The 22,368-nt window shown below is 43.6% G+C and overlaps 1 protein-coding gene across 1 annotated transcript in view; it reads left to right on the forward strand.

The window, feature by feature from the left end:
• The window catches only part of EGFL6 (EGF like domain multiple 6), a 381,439-nt gene that overhangs the window by 212,131 nt on the left and 146,940 nt on the right, over positions 1 to 22,368 (forward strand). Inside the window, exon 7 of the mRNA XM_069204711.1 lies at positions 18,728 to 18,850. Coding sequence (XP_069060812.1) covers positions 18,728 to 18,850 — 123 coding nt within the window. The remainder of the gene's footprint in view (positions 1 to 18,727; positions 18,851 to 22,368) is intronic.

The raw sequence follows: 22,368 nt of genomic DNA on the forward strand, positions 1-22,368 counted from the left end.
AACGCTTGTGAGGTTATGTACTAGTATTTTTTATTGGACAGGGATATCTTGTACATGATGTTGCAGGTGTGTCCTCATGCCTGAAATATCCAGTGCAATCCTCTGGTATGTTTGTTTACTTATTTTGGCCACAAAACACAACAGTCATAAGTGTACTCTGAGCATTGCTGTAGCCAAATAGAATATGTCATCCAGAGCAGGGCTCTGTGGCCTATAGAGCCACACCCTGTGTATCTTCCTCAGAAAATGGGACTACTGTTCCTTTGAGAGTTCCGATGAACTTGGCAGAGGTGACATCATGTGCTTCAGAATTATAGCAACAGAAAAATAAGTTTTCCTCTTCTCTGGTCTTGGGACAGTGGACTTATCTTCATCTCTCTCTTGCTACCTTTGTGCAATAATTGGGCATATATGTAGCAGATGTGCGTCTTAGGTATGCATAAACTGTGCACTGTGTGGATGATAGTTAAATAGAATCTATCTTGGATTGCACTAAAAACATATTGTAGAAGGTTTTGGTTGAAGTTAGCATGCCAGACTAGCATTGTGTATTGCTAGCGTTCCTACAGCTCTTGTCTTGCATCAGACTCTGAAGTGGAGGAAGGACGTAGACACTTCTGCGAGGTAAAGTACATCCAAAATTGATTACATAAATATAACTTATTAAAATGAAGAGCGAACCCACAACAGCAAATGTAAAGGGCCAAGGAGACAAGCTCCAAATGCTCCACAATCAAAGATACACAATGAACATTCTCTATTAGAACACCTATTTCACACTTATAAATCACAGAGCAAAGTGAAAAAAAAGCAAACCCTGATACCACAAATCTCGCCTTTTTAATCAATAAAAATACATCAAACATAAAACAAAATAAAAAATGAATTGATATATAATACTCATGTAAACCCCAAGTAATGCGAAACTCCATGATAGAGAAACTTAAAAACAACTATTTACATGCATTAATCAAAAATACAACTATAACTTAAAAGCATACAAAAATACAATGCTTTACAAAAATATGCTATGCTAATTTCAAAATCACAAAATTCACATGTGCACCATGAAACTAATCACAGAATCTACTGGGTATTTACTAGACCCTCAAATGTTTGCAAAATACTCACTCATGATCAACTCCATTGTTATTTTGACCACGACCACCCCAGTTTATTTGCATCAATCATATACCACTTGTTTGTCTTTCATAAAATTATCCATAGGCACCTTGGCCAATCGAGATATATCATCCACTATCCATTTAAGACATATACAGTTTGTCCTCTGATATCTGTAATGTGAATGGGATCTCTGATCTTTGAAGTTCCTTTCTGTAACAGCAAGGGATCCTTGAGGCAAACATAATCACCTGCAATAAAATTAACATTCCTACCCATTCTCCCCTTTAACCTCATTACCTTCTCACACCTCACAACATTCTGTTTATCACACGCTGACTTAGCTTCATGAGACAAAACCAAAACATTACCCTTCTGTCCAGTCATAATGATGATGTAATCTTTCTACCACTCATGAGTTCAAATGATACTTTACCAGTAATAGAACAATGAGTTGTCCTATATGCCCAAACCAACTCTCTAATTGCAATTTCACAATCAACCTGGGACTTGATACTTTAGACTAGTACTCTGTTGAACCTTTCCACTTTTCCTTTGGCTTGAGAGTGATACAGAGGCGTGCATGAATGACTTATTCAAAAATCGGTCCAAGAATTCTTTCATGATGGAAGAAGTGAATTAAACATCATTCTCTGTTAAAAGTTCTTCGGATACGCCTTCCTTAGTAAACACGTTTTGAAAAAAACAGATAACTGCTTTGATATTGGGTTCCGAAACACCTTTCACTTCCACCAATGAGGAAAGATGGTCCACCAACACAATGAAATACTTCATTTCCTGACCCTGATGGGTCCAAAAAATAAAACCGGAACAGGAGGTGGTGCCAAAGTAATCAAATGCTTGCCACTTTAACAACATTGCACACACCCTTGCACCAAAAATCTCCATATTACCATCCACACCAAGCCGCCAGAAATTATACCTAAGTCTACATTTAGTGTCAGACATTCCTAGATGGCCTGAATGTGCAGTCTCCAATAGTCTTTGTCTAAAACATTCCAGTGGAACCAATTTGTTCCCTCTTACCAGCACACTATCCTCCTTAGACAATTCGTCTGCCAATTTGCAAAACAATTGCAACGCTGTGTCAACAGACTTTTCTTCTGGCCAACCCATAGTTACAAACTTCATGATCTGGCTCATCACAACATACCCCTCAAGAGCATCACACCACACTTCCATGTCTGAACAAATCATGTGGTATTTAATCCTTGCTATAATACACTCTTCTACCTCTTCCTCTTCACTCTTCCCACACAAATCTCCATTGACTGAAACCTTGACAAAAATCTGCTCTCACATTCGTCCCTCCTACGATATGAATAACTGTGACATTAAACTCAAGTAACTCTTTTGCCAACCTAGCCAACCTAGTCGTTGCTTTCTTAATTTTGTTAACAGTAGGAATATATCCAAATGCATGTGATCCGTTCTTAAACAAAGCTTCCATCCCCACACGTCTTAAATCGCTCTACACCCCACACACATGCCAATATTTCTTTCTCTATTACAGAATACCCTGTTTCCACTTCTTTCATGTTATGTTATGTTAATTAAGAATTTGTATAGCACACTAAACTCAAAGGTGTCAAAGCACTAGTAGAGACCCAGAGGCACAAACAAACCCTCATTCTGAGCAATGCTGAGTAAAAAGCCATGTTTTCAGCTTTTTTTAATTGGGAAGATTACTGTATCCGCGATATGGGGAGACAGGGTGTTACATATCTTGGCTGCTCCCACAGAAAAAGCTGTGCCTCCCCACCTAGCTTTACAGAATCTTGGAACAACTGCCAAGTTGTGAGAGAAAGATCTGAGAGGTCTTGCTGGAACATACCAATGAAACATAGAATTTAGTTTTTCAGTGTTTTGGCGAAGAAGGACCCGATGGACCATACACAAGGCTTTGAAAGCAATTCTCTTTCTTACGGGAAGCCAGTGAAGGGTGCACAGGCCTTCCCTTACCAATACCTGTCTAGAGATGTTCAGAATGAGCTGCGCTGCTCCATTCTGAACAACGTGCAACTTATCAACACCTGTAAGGTTAGTGTTCAGGTATAGGGAGTTACAATAGTCTAACGGAGAAGTGATTAATCCGACAAAAACCGCCTGACATAGTTCCTCAGGGAAAAAAAGGAAAGATCTTCCTCAAGACTCTAATCATATAGAAACATGTGCTGGTGGTGCGGTTAACCTGGTTGTCAAACCTCAGGGAGTTGTCAAGCAAAATACCCAGATTTGTGGTAGTTCTCACAGAGGTAGGAAGAGTCCCACATTCCTCAGGCCACCAGATATTGGACCAGATTGAGTCCTGGGTAGCAAAAACCAGGCCCTCCTTTTTCCCCTCATTGAGTTTGAGCACATTGTTGTTCATCCATTTCTCAATGCTGGACATACAGTGCCTGAAGGAATTTGTGACGGAAGTCACATCATTGGAAACTGACACAATCATTTGAGAGTCTGCAGCATACGACTGAGCCTCAAACCCAAAAGAACGCACCAAAGCCGCCAAAGGAGCCACGTATATATTAAAAAGAATCAGGCTCAATGTGGAGCACTGGGGGATGCCATGAGTGCGATTAAAAGCCTCTGCTTTGAAGTCCCTACACCTGACCTGACCAATAGTAAGAACACAGCCCCCATGCCACAAGCACTTGCATCAATGGTTATGAATGCCTCACAACCCTCACCATAAGCCCTAAACGTGGGAGCTGTAACAATATTTTGCTTGATCAACTAATGTGTTCTTGACAAACTGAAGTCCACACAAATTCTGCTACCCTTTTTTATCAATCCTCTGGAATACTCAGCGAGATTGAAGGAATTCTTAATAAACTTTGAATGAAATGCACAAAGCCAAATGCCTTTGTAAGCCACATATACTATTCCCTTGATAGTTGTACTCTCAAAGCAGATAAAAAATGCCCAACAAGATTTATACTACTACCTTCAAAGGCGGAGGAAACAAACCTTAACTGGATGAGCACTCTTTGTATTTTTCTATGGAAATAATAGTTATCCTTGCACCACAATCAAGAAGAAGAAGAATGAAAATACCATCAATCTTAATGGGAATTTGAGTGTCACTATAGCTCTTCTTATTATGCATACTACCTATCTCCACACAATCCACTGAAAGTACCAATTCTTCTACTCTTTAGTCAACATTCTCCAAATCATTACTCATATCCTGTTCTGGGATGCTCCGTATAGATATACGTTTACCGCCTATGCAAACTTTGCCAAAATGCCCCACTTTCTTACACTTCCAGCACTCTTGTGCAATCGCTGGACAAATTCTGAAATTAGAGAAATAAACTGTGTAGCCACAAATATAACACAAGGTTTAGGAGAATGAATCACACCTCTCCCTCTATTTAAACTATCCAATGAGGACAGCACTTTCTTTTGAACATGAGAAAGGGCTTTATCCTGTCTGAATCTTCCTATGAATGTGGCCTTTCTATTTGTAACTGTTTTGCATCTTGCTAGGAGCACTCTGTGCTCTTTAATATGTCTATGGCTTCATCTAATGACAGATTTTTTCCAGCTAAAAGTTTCAGTTGTTTCGTCTTTGAATGTTTCGTCACAATTTGACCACAAGTCAGCTGAGAAAGGAATCGTTCAAATTCACAGTAATCAGCCAACGTTTTAAGGGCTGTGACATATGAATCAATAGATTCGTTGGGTCCTAGAATATGCATGAAGAATTTGTAACAATAAACTACTAAATTCACATTTCCCTAAAGATTTGCGTCCAGTTGTATGACCGCTATCTGAAACTCGTCAAGAACTTCATCTTCAGAACAAACATACTCTGATAAATGATCAAACACATTCTGACCCTCCACTCCTAAATAACAATACAGTAAATTAAGTTTTAGGACCGCTTTAAATTTTAATCCATCAGTCACACCTAAATAAGCATTAAAATATCTAAACTATACAGCCACATCCAAGGAGATTGACCTGGCACTTGGAGAAAAGGGTTCGGCAGTGTAGCTGCTTACACAATGACAATATCTACTTATAAATCGAGACAGAATTTAAAATATATAATTTAATATCTGTAATGTAAACAACGGCAATAACGTCATCACATGTTCAGAAAAACAATCCCTTTAATAAAATAGATCCCTCCTTGTTTGCCTGTTATAGTGTGCCAATCTCAAATACTTTCTCTGTGAACAGTTTTTTAGTGTGCCAGCCACTATCAACACAAATACACTTTACTTCTTTTAACTAAGGTGGTCATTACAACCTGGAGACCCCTATCAGTGCCAGGGAAGCAATTCCCTGGCACTGATAGTGCTTACTGCCATGGATTTCATGGCTGTTCAAACCGCATGAAATCCATGGCGGTAAGCCGGGTCATTATACCGCTGGCGGTATAGTGATGCCCGCCGGGCTGGAGACCAGGGTCTCCAGCCCGGCGGTCGTCTCTGCCCTGGCGGGCGGAACGGAGAAGCGGCGGATGACCATGGTGGTAACCGCCATGGTCATGATACCAAAAAAAAGACCGCCAGCCTGTTGGCGGTCTTACCGCCGCTTTAACACCGTCCGCCAGGGTCGTAATGACCCCCTAAAAGCATGGCAATCACTTCTTACATGAAACAAATCAGTAACTAGAACTGTTCCAAAACCACGACAAACAAAGCTATGAAGACAGGCTAGTTCCAACATGAAACGGTGCAGGAAACAAAACCAGACTTGAGGAAATGCCCTGTCTTTGTGAGAAGCTCCCACATCTCCACCAGCAGCACCTGGATCGGGTGAGCAGAGTTGAACGCGTACGATAATAAAGGCGCTTTCAGAGTATTGCCATGAGACCCAGGCTCGTGCATGCGCATGGCGCACAGGCTGTTCTCTGGAACAAAGAAATCCTCGCAGAAAACTCGAGCTACAAGCTCGAGCACTGCCAGAATCCTTCTAACTGCCCTTCCTTGATAAAGTAAGCAGTCACACAAAATCTTCAATTAAGTTCACTGACTCAAAACTGCTCACACAATAGACGAAATCAAAGCACATATAAACTATGAAAGTTAAGCATTGGATCAGGAATATTCAAATACAATTCCTGGCATTTAAGTGAACTGCACAACAGTACCTTGTGGTGTAGCATAGTATACAATACACCAACTCAGCACTAAATTATGAGAGGTAAAATAGATTAAATAAACAGGATTTATTTAAATGAAAAGCAAAGCTACAACACCAAATATAAAGGGCCCTGGAGAATAGCTCCAACTTCTCCACATTCAAAGATACACAGCAAACATTCTCTAATAGAACATTAAAAGAACCAACGAGAGAGCACCTTCTACACACGTATAAATCACAGAGCAAAGTGAAAGAAATTCAAACTCAGATACCACATGTCTCCCTTTAGAAGTGCAAAATTGATCTTTTACTGCATCCTAGTTTATTCCCAGCCGGAGGCATCTCCATTAATTACCATAGAGAGTATGTAAGAGTAGGGTTAGCCTTTTAACAGGGCCTGTAAAGCTTTCTCCTCACTGACAAGGGTTGATACACTGCACTGGTATGCTGATTGTGCCGATACAGACCAGGTCCTGCTAGATGTTGACCTTTGTTCAGTAGTGTACACTGGAGAAATGTCCACAGGCACCTTTTGCTTTGCATGGTTTCTCCCTGGAGATGCGCACATTAGGGGATGTGGTCCCTTTCCGGTTCTGACTGTTCTGCACAATACGGTCTCACTCAGGACTCAAATCAAGCTATTGCTGGCATATTTGGGCAGTCATGTGCACATTACATCTTACTTGCGTTATAGCCCAGAGACACTTGTCTTACCTCTCTGGCTCTCAAAATCACCTCTCTACATGTATCCAACATAGAGGTGGGATCTCCTGTCAGACATGCCAGATGGCTGTGCTTCAGCCTTACAGCTAGGAAGTGGGATTTCCCCTTGGACAAAGGCATCGAGGTGCAGCGTCATGTGCTGTTCTAATTAGGAAAGGCACACATATTTCCATTTTTCTAATTTTCAGGAAAATATTAAACAACCTAATTTTACTTTGGGGACTCAATTCCCTCTTCATATCTATTTGAGTAACTTCTCTTTTTAATAAAGTAGATTTTCACTGCCTGTAATTTTCTTCCAGTTCACTTTCTCTATAATCTAGAAAAGGAGTCCAGATCAGAGACTCAGAGCATCACAATTGTCCTTGTTCTCCAGTTCATTGCCTGCTTTGTTGCTTGTTTGGTGATTCTGCCTTTTATTTTTTACTGGAACTTAGCTTCCTCTGATGTGTCCAAAATTTTGCCTGCCTTCAGCTTTTTCTTGCATTTGTTTCTTTCCTTCTAAAGTATTGGATTACATGATTATCTGGATAGTGTTTCTCTTCTTTTCTGAAACTTCCATGTGGCATTCTAAAAGTTTAAGCAGGCAAAAGAAAACATCAGGCCCCACCTTCACAGCAGGACTATAAGAAATACAGCTCCTACATGGCCAGTGTTTGTTTTCCAAAGGTGCTACTCCCAAAATGCTGATAGTCGTCAAGCATAAAGGATGGCTTCTCTCCTATGTACGCTCATTTTGTTAGTTGTGGAGACTCCCAGCATCAACCCCCTAATGCTTGCCATTACTGGAGACAGATAGGTGGTCATTACAACCTCGGCGGTCTTTTAACAAGACCGCTGAGGGACCGCCGTGCGGAAGACCGCCAGTAGTGGCAGTTTGCCGCTCGGCGTATTATGACCGTTGGCTGCCCTCCGTCGTTTTTCCGACGGAGAGCCGCCAACAGCCATACTTGCGGGCAGCGGGGAAGTGGAGGTTGCTCCACCTCTACCGCCACGCCAACAGAACACCGCCCAGCTAATCACGTCCTGTGATTCTGCGCAGCGGTGTTCTGTTGGCGGTGTGGTGTCAGCGGAGCTGCCCCATGGCTCCCGTCCCCTCCCAGAGGATCGACGGAACAGGTAAGTCGATCGTCCGTTGGGGAGGGGTGTTGTGTGTTGTGTGGGTGCATGGGGGTGTGCGTCTGTGTATGTAGGGGGTGTGTGAGTGCGTGTATGCTTGCGGGGGTGTTGCGTGTTTTGGGAATGAGTGCGTGTATGTCTGTAGGTATGTCTGTGTGGATGTGTGTGTGAATGTGGGTGTACGTGTCTGACTGTGGGTGGGGATGTTGGCATGTATGTCGGTGTGTGTGAGTGTATGTGTGTTTGTGGTGCCTGCGTGCGTGTCAGGTGTGTATGTGTAAGGTAATGTCGGGGGTCGGGGTGGGGAGGGGGACCCTGCCATCTTTGGGGGGTGGCAGGGGTGGTGGGGGGTGTAGGGGAGGGAGTCGGGGTGGGGGTGGGGGTGGGGGAGACCCCTATCAGTGCCAGGGAAGGAATTCCCTGGCACGAATATGTTACAGAACAACTAGGTCCTAAACAACTATACCCTAAACCACTACTGCTAAACAACTAAAAAGTCTCTACAACTAAGTACTGAACAACTACTGTCTAAACAACAATTGTGCCTGAATAACAATTGCCTGAACAACGAATATATATATATATTCTAAACAACTAATAAATCATAAAAACCAAAAAGAAAACCTTACCTTAAAATTAGTTGTTCAGGCAATTGTTATTCAGGCACAATTGTTGTTTAGACAGTAGTTGTTCAGTACTTAGTTGTAGAGACGTTTTAGTTGTTTAGCAGTAGTGGTTCAGGCAAGTAGTGGTTTAGACCTAGTTGTTCAGGATGTTTCCCCCCTGGCACTGATAGTGCTTACCGCCATGAATTTCATGGCGGTTCCTACCGCTGGAAATCCACGGCGGTAAGCCAGGTCACAATACCGCCGGCGGTATTGTGACGGCCGCCGGGCTGGAGACCCAGGTCTCCAGCCCAGCGGTCGTCTCCGCCCTGGCGGGCTGAACGGGGAAGCGGCGGATGACCATGGCGGTAACCGCCATGATCATAATACTCAAAAAAAGACTGCCAGCCTGTTGGCGGTCTTACCGCCGCTTTAACACCGTCCGCCAGGGTTGTAATGACCCCCATAGTGTGTCAGCTCTCAGCCCTTGTGGAATACACAAACCAAGTCTGAGAACGGTGTATAAGAGAAGGGCTGAAACTTCCAGTCAGTGTTCTAGAACTTCTCACTAGCCAGTGTAAGTGACTATCAGCATTGTAATGGGAAATAGTCTGGGTTCCAGGAATGGTGTCATTGACAGCCAGCTTCCTAAAGGTAAAATTACATCTTTGGTAAAATGACACCTGGTGGAGTCTGCGATACTGTGCTGGAGGAGTTGTGTATCTATCTGGGGTGGAGCTGCTCAGAGGAAGTAGATTTTAGGAATCGTCATGCTGACATTGCACCTAGCATAACCGCGGCACAGGCCAGTCTGTGGCTGGTTCTGTTGATCTAGTGTGCAATCATTTGCATTCATCAGGCCCCAGCGATTACCTATGCTCCTTTCTGGGAGTGATCTGTAGGATTGCCATAGAAAGAGCAGAAGGTAACCAATGAGAGCAACACAGAAGCTGATCCTAGGTGTCCCAACATGCTACAGTGCTTCCCATCATTAAAGTACTGTGCCGGTGTGATAAAGTGGATTTGTAATAACGTCACGGTTCCAATGCTTCCCATCATTAAGGTACTGTGCCGGCGTGATAAAGTGGATTCGTAATAATGTCACGGTAAAAGATTTCAATAATTTAAACTTGAGCTCAACCTATGGTAGGTATGGCACAGAGTAGGTAGACTTTACTTAAGAACATGGTTAAAGCATTTAGAAGTATCAAAAACAGTTAAAAAGTCAAAACACAATGTTATTAAAAATTCCACCCCAATTTATGAAAATAGAGAATAATTTAATGAGTAAAATTACATGAAAATGACACAATTCCAATAAAAGGAACCAAAGGAATGATTTTTTGAAGTTTTAAGTAAAAATAGCACGGAAAAGCAATAAACACAAACATCTGGTTGTGCTTCACCAGTACAATTTAAGACCGACTGTGATGGAGTGCAAGTCAAATGCAGATACCAGGCTTGCCCCATTTGTAAGTTTTGCTTTCTGACTTATGTGGTCATTCCGACCCTGACGGTCTTTGACTGCCAGGGCCTCGGCGGTGGTCTTGACCGCCAATGGGCCAGCGGTGAAGACCGCCAGATTACAAGTGTGGCGGTTTGGCCTGTGACAAACTGCCACTTACCCTTTCCTACCAATAGGGCAGTTGGACCAACCAGGCCGGAGATGAGCATCTCCAATCTGGCGGTCCACCCAATACCGCTGGCGGTGTCACGAGTATCCTTTTCACCAGGGATTTCATAGTGGTAGCACCACCCCAAAATCCCTGGTGGAAAGGCTACTGGTGACAGGAATTTGCATTCCTGTCAATGGTAGATGACTCCCCCACCCCCCATCTACCCAAGAGCCTTCCACCCCTCTTCCCTTACAACAATCCCACCCCCCTACCTCCCCAAACCCCCCAGCAGCCCAGCGCTCCCAGTAGTGACCTCCCGGTTGCCAGTAGTGACCCCCCATCCCCCTGATCCCTGTACTTACCCCCATCCCCCACCTACAACCATGAACCCACAGACACGCATACCCTGACACACACTCACTCGCACTCACAACAACATTTCACTCACGCGCACAAACAGGTGCAATACCCCCAAATCCATACACACATACATGCACACACGCACAAACACTCCCCTCCCACCCCTTTTCATTCCATGTATACACACACTCACAAACATCCATTTACATACCGCTCCCCTTGCGGAGGACACTTACCTCGTCCGTTGAGGTGCTCCTCTCTGAGGGGACAGGACCCGGCGATCCCTCCGCCAGCAGCGCCCCGCCATCAGGACACCACCATTACAGGTCGTATGACTACTAGAAGATTACCACCCAGATTGTCGCGTAAATCCTTCAGTACTTGTAATATGGCCATCTTCTGGCACCCGCAGCTTCGGTGGTGTAAGGAAAAGAATGCCAAAGTTGGAATGACCACCTTAGTCTTTGAAATAGAAGTCAAAAATCCTCAAAGGGGCAAGGCTGCAGGCTGTGGTCAAGAAGAGCTCCACGAGGCCAGGTAGCCATCAGATCAGGTCCAGATGAAGCTATTGATTTTTGACAGGACAGTTAAGAGTGGAGAAATTCAAACTTTGTGCCAAATGAATGTCCCTCACCCATCTGTATACTTTCTGTGCCTTTACCCAGTGAAGATTTCTACATTTGGACTTAGTCACTTTTTGTGCAACTCAGATTCCTCCAGCGGTCAAGGCTGCAAGTTGTAACCAAACAGGGCTCCACCAGGCTGGATGCCCTCTCTGTGGTGCCCTCATAAAACTGATTTCCTGCTGTGGAAAACTCTAAGTGGGTGCACAGAATCATTGGCTCAGCGGTAGCGCACTTTTGTTGGATTGACTTGGCAGGTTAGTCCTGGTCCTCTGGAGGTTTTTGGAACCAAAAAGTTTCTAAGTCCCAGGTTTTTCAGGATGCTAGGAAAAATACACTTTGACACAGTCAGTAACAGTATTTGGGGGGTCAAGACTCACGCCAGCAGAAGCCACCTGTAGGATCCAAGGCAGGTTCAGTTGGAACTGGTCAGCTGGGTTCTTCAGGAGAAAGGGCTTCTTCCATCTTGTTGTGTCCCTGTGGCTTAATGGGAGATCAACCAACCGACCCATGGAGTCCACTTTCTTTCGCCCAGGTACAAATGGGAGCAGGCCCAGCCTCTCAGGTCCCTTTAGCGGTCTCAACGAGAGGTTGAGTCCTTGTCCTTTCTTCCATCGATCCAGTGTTTTGAACAGGATGCCCAGGGGTGCCACATTCATACCTGGCACAAACCTGTGCATGGTGGTTAACTTCTAGCTCCTCACAAACCAATAGAGAAAAGGTTCCCCTGGGTAACCCTACCAATTTTTGTAACAGCTACTCTGTGGCCTACTACAAATAATCCCACACTGCACCTCTCTGCCCAAATCCAAAATGGTGAAACCCTGGCATGACCATATGCCTCAGAATCTCTGGAGCACCTTTCTCCTAAAATTTAAGATAGAAAAACCCTTCCTCTTTTGTGCAGAGCCCGGAGTGAAATTAGCAACCCCTCCTCTGTGGTCACATCAAATCAGTTCTGGGGCAGTTCCTTGAATAGTGGGATAGATGCCTGCCTGATTGGGGGATCAAAGAAGGGCCTTGTCCAGGTATCAGCTACAATTTGTTTGCAACTTGATAGGCCTCTTTGCAGTAAATCAAGTTCCTGGGCAATGCCCAGGTGGTCATCCTGTCACAGTACCATACCCGAGACCTCTATTCTGCTCTGGGATCAGTTTTCATTCCTTATCAAGCTTTGTTATTCAGCTGCCAGGTGACAGTTGGGGCTCATGCAATGGGGCCTCAAGAAGCTGTAGTCAGGGAAAAGGTAATGTTCTGCACGTACCTTTTCTAACATATGTAATACAAATCCGACTTCACCAGAGTATTGGGCTTATGACATATATTTAAAAAAGTCCAAGAATTAAATTTATAGCTGTTTCATTTCCAACAATAACATTAATTTTGGCATTGCATTACAGTGCTTTCCTATGGATCAACCAACCCTGCCATAGTGAAACTAGCTTTTATGGCGTTTTCACTGTAAGTACATATTTAACATTAATCTTTTGTATATCATACTTTTACATACTACCCACCCTGCCTTATGAGAAGTAAAGCCTATTAAGGTGTGACATTCATATTTAAATGGAAGCTTTAGGCCTGTCAAATGGGTTATTTTAACAGGTCGAATTTGCAGTTTTAAAACTGCACAGCCAGGCTACAACAGTAGGCCTGCAGTCATGTTTGCACTGTCAGTGTAGTGGGTGGCGTAATGGGTGATGCAGTTCATTAGTGACATAACTTTGTAGCATATACTAGGGAGTTATAGCTAACTCATTTTTCCACTTAGGAGTATGGTCAATGTTGCACATTCCCTGGGGCCTGGTTAGCAAAGTCCCAGTGAAAAAAACCAGCATTGCCTGTTCACAAAGAGGAGGTGGTCATACAACAAAAGGCATTTTCCTATGGCTAGAGAAAACAAAACCTCATACTATGGCAGAGAATAACTGAGATCTGTGTATGGCGCTGCGCTGTGTACCTTGATGGACTGACTGGTAGCTGTGGCACTGCTGAACACTTCAATTTACCTGCTGATTCCTGTCACACTATGCACGGTATGGGTGTTAGACTTAGCTATAGTCTACCTTCAAACTACCATGGGTGGGCTGTGTTCCTTGTTTGGAAGGGTGAGGAGTTGCCTTGTGTCTGAGAAGCTCCTTAACAACTCCTCAGCTCAAATCTGGGCTATCTGAAAGGCAGCACATCTGCTGGAGGAGGTGGGGCTGGGGCGGAATTGAATCTTTTGATGGTTACCTTGCAACTGATGTTCACCTTTTAGTGACAGCAGCTAAGGTTGTTTCTCTTACAACAAGAGCCCCCGTATTGGGTGGAGACCTACAACAGACTAGATTTGTGAACAAATCAGCAATATGGTACATTTCAGAGACTGATCCTTGGGCCACGGAACTTGCAGGAAGCCACTCACCTTGCATACTGTGAGCAGCATCTGTCTAGATTTTCCCCTTTAGCACATATTTGCTTAAGTCCAAGATATTAGCATGTTATTAGAACCCTTGTATTGTGAGGTTACTTAGATTTGTATAGCATTAAATATAAAAGTACCTTATCTCATCAAGCACTGGCTGGATATCGCTTTGTTGGGCAGTGTTGGGTAGATTGTTGACTTCTGATTCTCTATCTCAACACCACCAGTCCAAGTAAGCCTTGGACTGCCTGCCATTCTATCTTATGAGATATGTGATAACAATGTGACCCTGGTAGTGCTCAGTTATCAGTGTCCATACTGGTCCAGGCCCCAAGACATCTATGGTAAACAGACTCAACCACCTCAGTTGATGCCCATGAATCTCTGATGTGCCCCAGGACCCCTGTAGCAAATCAGTCGCACCCATTTAGTTCCCCAGGATTTTTCTCATTTGACTACACAGTTTTGAACTTTTACTGTAAGTGAGTCTCCCCACCTGAGTCTCATTTATGGTAAATTCATGGCAATTGGACTGAGAGCAGTAACCACCAGCGTACACCTTTTGAGATAAGACTGCTGCTGTACAGCTAAGTTACAAGACTTTAGGCTGGTTACACCTGAACATATGAGCACACATGTGTGTGCATGTTTGGCGCAGTGCATGTGAGACTATCATCTTGCAAGCCCTGTATTTGGTAGTGCACAGGTAGCCAGTTGCAAAAGGGGAAGGTACTGACCTGTGGTAGGCCTTATAATGTGAGAGGGTATTCATAGTGTAGGTCAGTACTGCTTTCTGCAGGTCTCTGATGCTTTCACTGTATTACACATTCTAGGCAAAAAAGGTACTGTTTCGCCCCACTTAGGCCTACATGATTCTGTCAGATGCCATACTAGGGGTTGGCATGGGATAATAGTGTAGAAGGATAGTACCTAAAATCATATCAACACTCCTTATGACACTTTAAGAATTGTGGTATTTCCCTATCTTAGCTCAAATCACATTTCAGGCCTTTACACCCCCCCCCAACTAGGCCAAGTTAATTACTCTGATCCTCAGGAGGAGGATCAAAGCTGTCCCTACTTCCTGGTAAAGGAAGAGGTGGGGAGGAAATCTGCATTTTTTACCTAGCTTTTCACACTCCACCGGGGCTGAGATAGGCCCACAGAAACAAAGGAGGATGGCTAGACCTCTGAAGCTAACACAGGAAGGGCTCATCTTTAAAGCTTTGGTAGGGGGGAATCATGCTGATGTTTCAGCTTGGGATGGAGCTGAGGCTTTCAGGGGAGCTCCTCCTATAGACAACATGAAGTAATCAAATTGGATTGTTACACAATGCTGTGCCGTTTGTTAGGATTTGGGAGGGCAGGGGTGAAATGCTGATGTGGCCTCCTAGGATTTCCCCGGTATGCCTCACTTCTAGGACTCTGCACCACCACTTAAAACTCCCTGCACAAGTGAGAGACAGATGGGAAGACACTAGATCCCGGAGCAACAGCTGTGAGATAATATGCAGTTGGAAGACAATACCACCGGATGCCCTTCAAGGATGAACTTTGGGACTATAACTCCAGCAGAACCCCCAGGACTTGGATACGTCTCTCCAGGGCCAGTCTCTGTGACCCCCTATACCCCAGAGGAAGAGTTGAGGGAATGGACCTGCCGGGAGACCCTGGAGGTTTCCCTGAGATGTCTATAGATTAGCCCTTGACACTGCTGACACACACAGGTGCCCTTCAATAATACAGGAGGCTCTGTGACTGTGGAAGATGCACCAGGAGTCCAGGAGGTCAGTCCTCTATCTGTGTCTCTGTCACTGCTACAGTTATCGGACAGTCCGTAGAGTGGCTGCTTAGAAGAGACCGCGTCACCAGGAGTCCAGGCAGAGGACAGGTCTGGAGCAGAAAGCATTACAAGTCCTGCTCCACATAAAATATGCCCCTTTGGAGACCAGAAGGCATGATAAAAATGTTCCTGGTCATTAGGATTGACTACCAGGAGCACACCAATGCCATATGGGGCCCCATGACATCAGTATCCAGGCCTGGTATAACGGGGTAACTGGGCAGTGAACGAAGAGTGTGGCACATCACTGATTTGTAGAAATTTCCATTCAGGACAGCTGAGCCCCAGGGACAGTCACATCCTTATTGACTTTTTTTCTTATTGGGAGGGTGATTTGTGTGCCCCACTCCATAAGCCAAATTTTTGCCCGAGGACCTCAACCCTCTGGTTTCTACATATTCTGGCTATCCCATTCTCTGGGTAAGGAGAGAATCCCAAGGCTGGGTTTGTTGCCCGTGCTTTAGGCTAGGTGATGCTGAGCATGCCACCGCACTGCCTCCTGCCTGCAGGCTGGAGAGAATCCAGCTAGCCTTAAGAGTGCCCCATAATCCCCAAAGCAGGGCAAAAGACCTACATATCATGGTATGTGGTGGTCCAAGAGCAGGGGCACTAACAATATTCTTTAGTGAATATGTTGGGTCTGCAAGAAGTTCAGCAGCCATTGAGAGGATGTTTTTCAAACTTGGTCATAAGTCTCCCAAGGAATTGAAATGCTGACCCCGGGAACAGCTCCACCTTGTTTCAATCTCTCTCTGAGGCAGGACAGGGACATCTAGTGATTAGTCATGGTAGCAGTTTAATGAAAAACAAGAAAGATTTAGAAACACATGTATAGAATGCAATACTTTATCGACTTTTTTGATAGTTGATAATACCATATCATGAGTGCTATTGAATATTGGTGGTTTTACATATTAGTACTTCCCCATTAACTTCAGTGGTGCAATATTAGTGAATTGTAGCATCGGGCTGTTTTCACTGATGTGGTATAACCTTGTCAAAGCCACTAGAACTGTCTTATTTATAATGACACAGCTTACACTGTGATGTATTTTTTATAGGTGGGGTATATTGTAGTTATAGGGTCAGGACCTTCTAGGGGTGTAACGTGAGATGAGACTGTCACCAAAGGTATTTTCATTTACCTGATGTACATATTTGTAATTTATTGCATGTTATTTAGTAGTGTGTCTGTAAAAAAATACTTCTTATTTTTCATTGAGTGTTGTTGTTGCATACCTGCAAACTGGGGTTACAAGCCCTTGCCACCTCTCCTGATTAGGACTGGGAACGCTCTGCTTTGCTACTCTGAGAGAGTCAAGTGCTACAATGGCATACTTGGTTCTCAGTAAAAAGGCAGTTGTGAACCTATTAATTGTGAAGTTCTGACATCCTTCATAACTAATAACCCAATGTCTTACAATGCATTTATATATGTGCATATATGTGTGCTCTACCGGAGCCCGCCTAGGAGTCTGATAAAACGAGAATTGCAGTAACAGATACACATACCTTGGCTTAGTATGAAAACAGTCATTCTTGGAACAGCCCACCAGTTCCCATGAGTTGTTTGGTGATATTGGGCATGAAGTCCTTTGGAATCCAGCTGCCTGAGAGAAGATTTCCTTTTTGCTCAGTAACAGAGTCTTAGGTGGTCATTATGAACACGGCGGTAACAACCGCTGTGTTCATGCTGGTGGTCAAAACACTGATTGCCAGCGACCCCAGAACCCCGTCGGCTCACAGAAAGGCCCAGCCGGGACATTGATGGCGGCTCCACATGGAGCTGCCGTCAATGCCTCTGTGCGCCAAGGTGCAGTTGCACCCGTTGTGCAGATCACTGCCCGAAAATCGGGCAGTGACCTGCGCAACGGGGCTCTGCACCGGGACCCCTGCACTGCCCATGCAAAGTGCATGGTCAGTGCAGGGGCCCCCAGGTGTGCCCCGTGGCACCCCCTCCGCCAGCCTTTTCCTGGCGGGATATCCCGCCAGGAAAAGGCTGACGGGAAATGAAACATTATCTGCAGGGTAGCGGATAGTGTTTCAACTCACCGCCAGGCTGCCTGACGGCGGGAGCCTGGCAGTGGGTGAGGGCTGACGATGGCGGCCCTCACCCTGTTCAGAATATGGCGGTTTGGCCCGCCATGCCGGCTGGCGGCTTCAGCCGCCAATGCTGGCATGGCGGGCCAAACCGCCATGTTCGTAATGAGGGCCTTAGTCTTACAAGCTGAAAAAATATGCAAAGCAAATTCTTTATTTTATCATGAAGTTTGAGAACCAGAATCTGGGCCTACGAAACGTGCATCATCAGCATTACTCATTGTGTATTAGTAGCACCATTTGTCTGTGTAGGCATATAAAGACAAATATGACCAATCAGTGGAAATCATTATATCATTATATATAATGCAATATGTGTACACTATTGTGAACAATATGACTATGTCAGAAAAGCAACGCTAGTCATCGTGTTATCAGGTTATGGTGAAAGATCTTATGTCACTATTAATAGGCCTAATGTGGCACGTAACAACAAAGTTGGTGCCTGATGGCTTCTGCCTGCACAGATAGACCAGGCGATGGGATGCAGTAATATTCCATCAAATAGTTAACATAAAAAATGGAGATGTGTCATCTTTTCAGAGAAAGAGAACTTCTAACACAATCGTGTAAATTTAGTAACATACTGTTTTAATTTTTGTATTGTTCCAAGTGGTGCAGGGCACTAGATCTAGTGGTAGAATGGTAAGGTATGAACTATACGTGATGTCATCAAAAGGGAAGTGGTGGTTTCTGATTAGTATGTATCCAAGCAAGCAGTGTTTCACTATATAAGGGGAAGTAGGCATCAGACGGGAAATGATGTCTGCACAGCGAGGCACATGCTGCTTGATGTCATGTTGACAAAACAAACATAGGATGCTGCAGATACAGCTCCTGCTTCGCCTTAATGAAACCATAACCTGCATATTTAAACCAGACAAGTAAAGGGGACGCACTTTGTCACAATGGTGTGACCAGCTCTCCGAATATGTTTCTTTTTCATGAGAGAACTGCAGTTATGCTGTACAACTGATAGTGTTTTCTGGATGGGAAAACATTAATGACTAGGCTAACAAGATCAAAAGAAAGGCAACATGTTCAAGATGTAATTTCAAATAATTTCACAATCCTCTTTTATCTTTTTGCAGATATAAATGAATGTACAATGAACACGCACAAGTGCAGTCTCCATGCAGACTGTCTCAATACGCAGGGATCATTCAAGTGCAAATGTAAACAGGGCTACCGGGGCAGTGGACTTGAGTGCTCTCGTAAGTATCCTTCATGATTGCATTGTTAAGACTGGTAAACACTCCTGACCCTCTTATGAGCATTATAATGTAAAAACATTAAATAGACAGTTAGGCTAAAGTAGAGGCCATGTTTATCCTACACTGACCTGAAGATACGCATAGAATAGAGTAGCCAGAAAATTAAAATACCCCCAACTTTGAATCAATGGTCTGGCAGCACCAAGATCACGATGCAAGTGAGCCCAAACCTCAGTTGAAGAGTTCCCTTGTCATTTTCATCCAAGCATCTTTAGATCATCATTTCACCCTTCATCTACCTGCTGATATCCACCATCCTGCTAACCATTAATTATGTTATGCATAATTCAGTATTTCACCATTCCATCCATCCATTGGCCATTCCATCCATCCATCTATCCGCTCACACATCTATCATCTATGCATGCATGTATCCATCCATCCACCCATACAGCCATCATTTGATGTACTTATCCATCAATAAAGCCTTAGCCAACAATTGTTCCTTCTGTCCATCCATTCATCTATCCATCATCCATCCACCCTCTCAGATTTCCATTTACTGTGCCATCCATCTTCTCAGATTACCATTTACTCTGCCATCCTTTCACCCACCCACTATCCATCCTTCACACACCCCATCTATTCATTTACCCATTCATCCACCATTTTACTTACTCATCCAGCCACCTTTCATCCACCCATACTTCAACCCACTCATCCATCGAATCTTTTCACCTTCTAGTGCATCCACTCATCCATCTTTCTCCCCTTTTTCTAGCAACTCAACTTTCTTTCTTCCCCTTATGTAATTATAATCTCTTATCTGCAAAACTGCAGATAAGAGGCCCATAAACCCCACCCCCACTGTAGCAGCTAAATCAGGGGGTGGGGTTCACTATTACCCTGGGGACAAAGATAGGCAAACAGTAAACTTGAGCATGTGCAGTTGCTGTCTCAGGTCACTTGGTGACTAGATCTATTTCACAGTATGGTCAATTCTGCTGGAAGCAGTTTATATTGAGATTGGATGTGTGTTTATTTATTTTCAAAATGCTCTAACAGTAGGACTGATATGGACACTAAGGCCCAGATTTATACTTTTTGGCGCAAACAGTATACTGTCATTCCTAGATGCCAGCCGGGCGTCATATTTAGGGAATGACGCTAGCCGACGCTACGGCCCAGAGGGTCAATATAAATGAGGCTAACCGGGCAGGAGAGCCGTAGGGAAGACTGGGAGTTGTGCATCAAAGAATGGCACTAGTCAGGTTAGCATTAAAAATATTGACTCTAACCTGACTAGCGTCATTTTCTGATGCACAACCCCCATGAACATGACTCCTGTCTTAGCAAAGACAGGAGTCATGCCCCCCTTACTAATGGCCATGCACAGGGGACTCCTGTCCCCTTTGCATGGCCATTGGGCACAGTGACATGTAGGGGGGTCCAAGTTAGGCCCCCCATGGCACTTAGAAAAAAAATAGAAAAACTTACCTGGGCTTACCTTGGATGGGTCCCCCCATCCTTGGGTGTCCTCCAGGGGTGGGTGGGGGTGTCAGGGGGTGTCACTGGGTGAAGGGAAGGACACCTGTGGACTGCTTCCATGGTCTCTGACCATGGAAATGAGCCCACAGGTCCCCTAACTCCTGCCCTGACCCAGGCTTTAAATAATGGCACTAAACAGGCTTAGGGCCATTATTTAAGGGCCTCCTCCCATGCGTAATTTTTTACACAGAAGGATAAATAAGGCGCAAATGCCTTAGAGTCATTTTTTGCCCGGGAACGCCCGCCTTGCATCTCATTGACGCAGGGTAGGGTTCCACTGTAAAAAAATGACGTTAACTCCTATATTTTGACGCTAGATGGGTCTAGCATCAAAATATAAATATGGAGTTGAGTTTGCGCCAGATTTGCGTTAAAAAACAAAACGTAAATCCGGTGCAAACAGAGTATAAATATGCCCCTCAATGGTAAAGTTTAATAAAGAGGCTAAAGAAACATCTTCTTTAATAACCACTGAGAGTAAGACATAATCCTTTGCACCAGTTGGGACCCTATTGTATCACTGGTTTTTAGAGACTGTTTCCACGTTACTTAACTTTGTTGACTCTGGGCTAGATTTCACATGACAGGTTTTTTCATTTTTGTTTTGATTTATGTTAAGTTTTTGGTATTTTGTTGTGTACTGTTGTTTTGTATTTTTTCTTATTTTTTGTTCTGCGTCCAAGAAATTGGGCTGTCTGGCATCGTAACACATTATCAAAAAACAAGCAAATAAACAAAAGGGTTTCACTTTACAAGGGCCATTTCGAAGTACTTTCATGCCATAAGGTGGTAAACATATTATGCCCCATTCAAATTTTTCCACGCGCAGTGTGTGCATTGACCCTACTTAAAATGAATGCTTAGGTTAGGAGATGGTATTAGTGATTTAGCTTTGCCTATTTTCCTACCTAACTGTAAATCTAATAAAAAGCAATTGGCAGTATTGGCTAAATGATGGTGAAAGAAAACGAAAATTATGCAGCGTAATGTGGCACATTTTATGATATTATGACTTCATTACTTTCACATTTGTACACATTAACACTGTCTCTGGAAAGATTTAACTGTATTAGTACCAATTTTTCACCTAAATACAGCAATAAGCAACTGAAAGATGACCCGTCAACCTTTACAAAGGGCCTTCCAGCGCGCAGGGACATGCGTCATCATGTTTTAGTAACATTTGACTCGTTTGAGTCAGAAACAACCTTTTTTGCTACAGTGCACACATTATGGAGCAGACAATGGATTATGTGACAAATGTGGCAAATCTATAGTTAAGAGCATAATTTCAGTGGCCCTGATTATGTGGAGCCCATTTGAGCAAAGTATTTCTTTATAATACTCATTCTGCAAACTGAATCACACCGGACTCCAGTTATGACGGTTGAGGAAAAAGAGACATGAGCACATATTTATACTTTTTAGTGCCGCATTTGCGTAATTTTTTGACGCAAAAGCAGCACAAACTTGCAAAATACAATTGTATTTTGTAAGTTTGCACCGTTTTTGCATCAAAAAGTGGCGCAAGCGCGGCCCTAAAAAAGTATGAATATGGGCCATGGAGTGGTAAAATGTTTTGCCAAGGGTTACACAGTTTGGTTAAGTGACGGAAGGTGGGATTTCAGCCTGCAAAGTTAACACTTTAGTGTCTTTACTGTTAAGCATATTTACAGTGCTTTAAGCATTCTTGTCTTTATTGAGCTAAACTAGTACCTCTTACCTTATCAGAAATCAATATGTATATGTCTTAATCCTGCTGCACATTAAAATAATCTTTGTGGAAATGTGATATTTTGAAGCTTAAGTAAAATATGACAAGCAACCTGCCAAAAATGACTATAATTTGTATTTTGGCTTTGAAATTGTTAGCATGAAATATTTACCATAAAGGTTTGAATGTTTCTCAGTGCTCTGAATAAAACACATATGGCAGACTCACAATAAAATAACTTGCAAAGCACACACAA

The sequence above is a fragment of the Pleurodeles waltl genome, chromosome 8, assembly GCF_031143425.1.
Source record: "Pleurodeles waltl isolate 20211129_DDA chromosome 8, aPleWal1.hap1.20221129, whole genome shotgun sequence".
Taxonomy (NCBI): Eukaryota; Metazoa; Chordata; class Amphibia; order Caudata; family Salamandridae; genus Pleurodeles; species Pleurodeles waltl.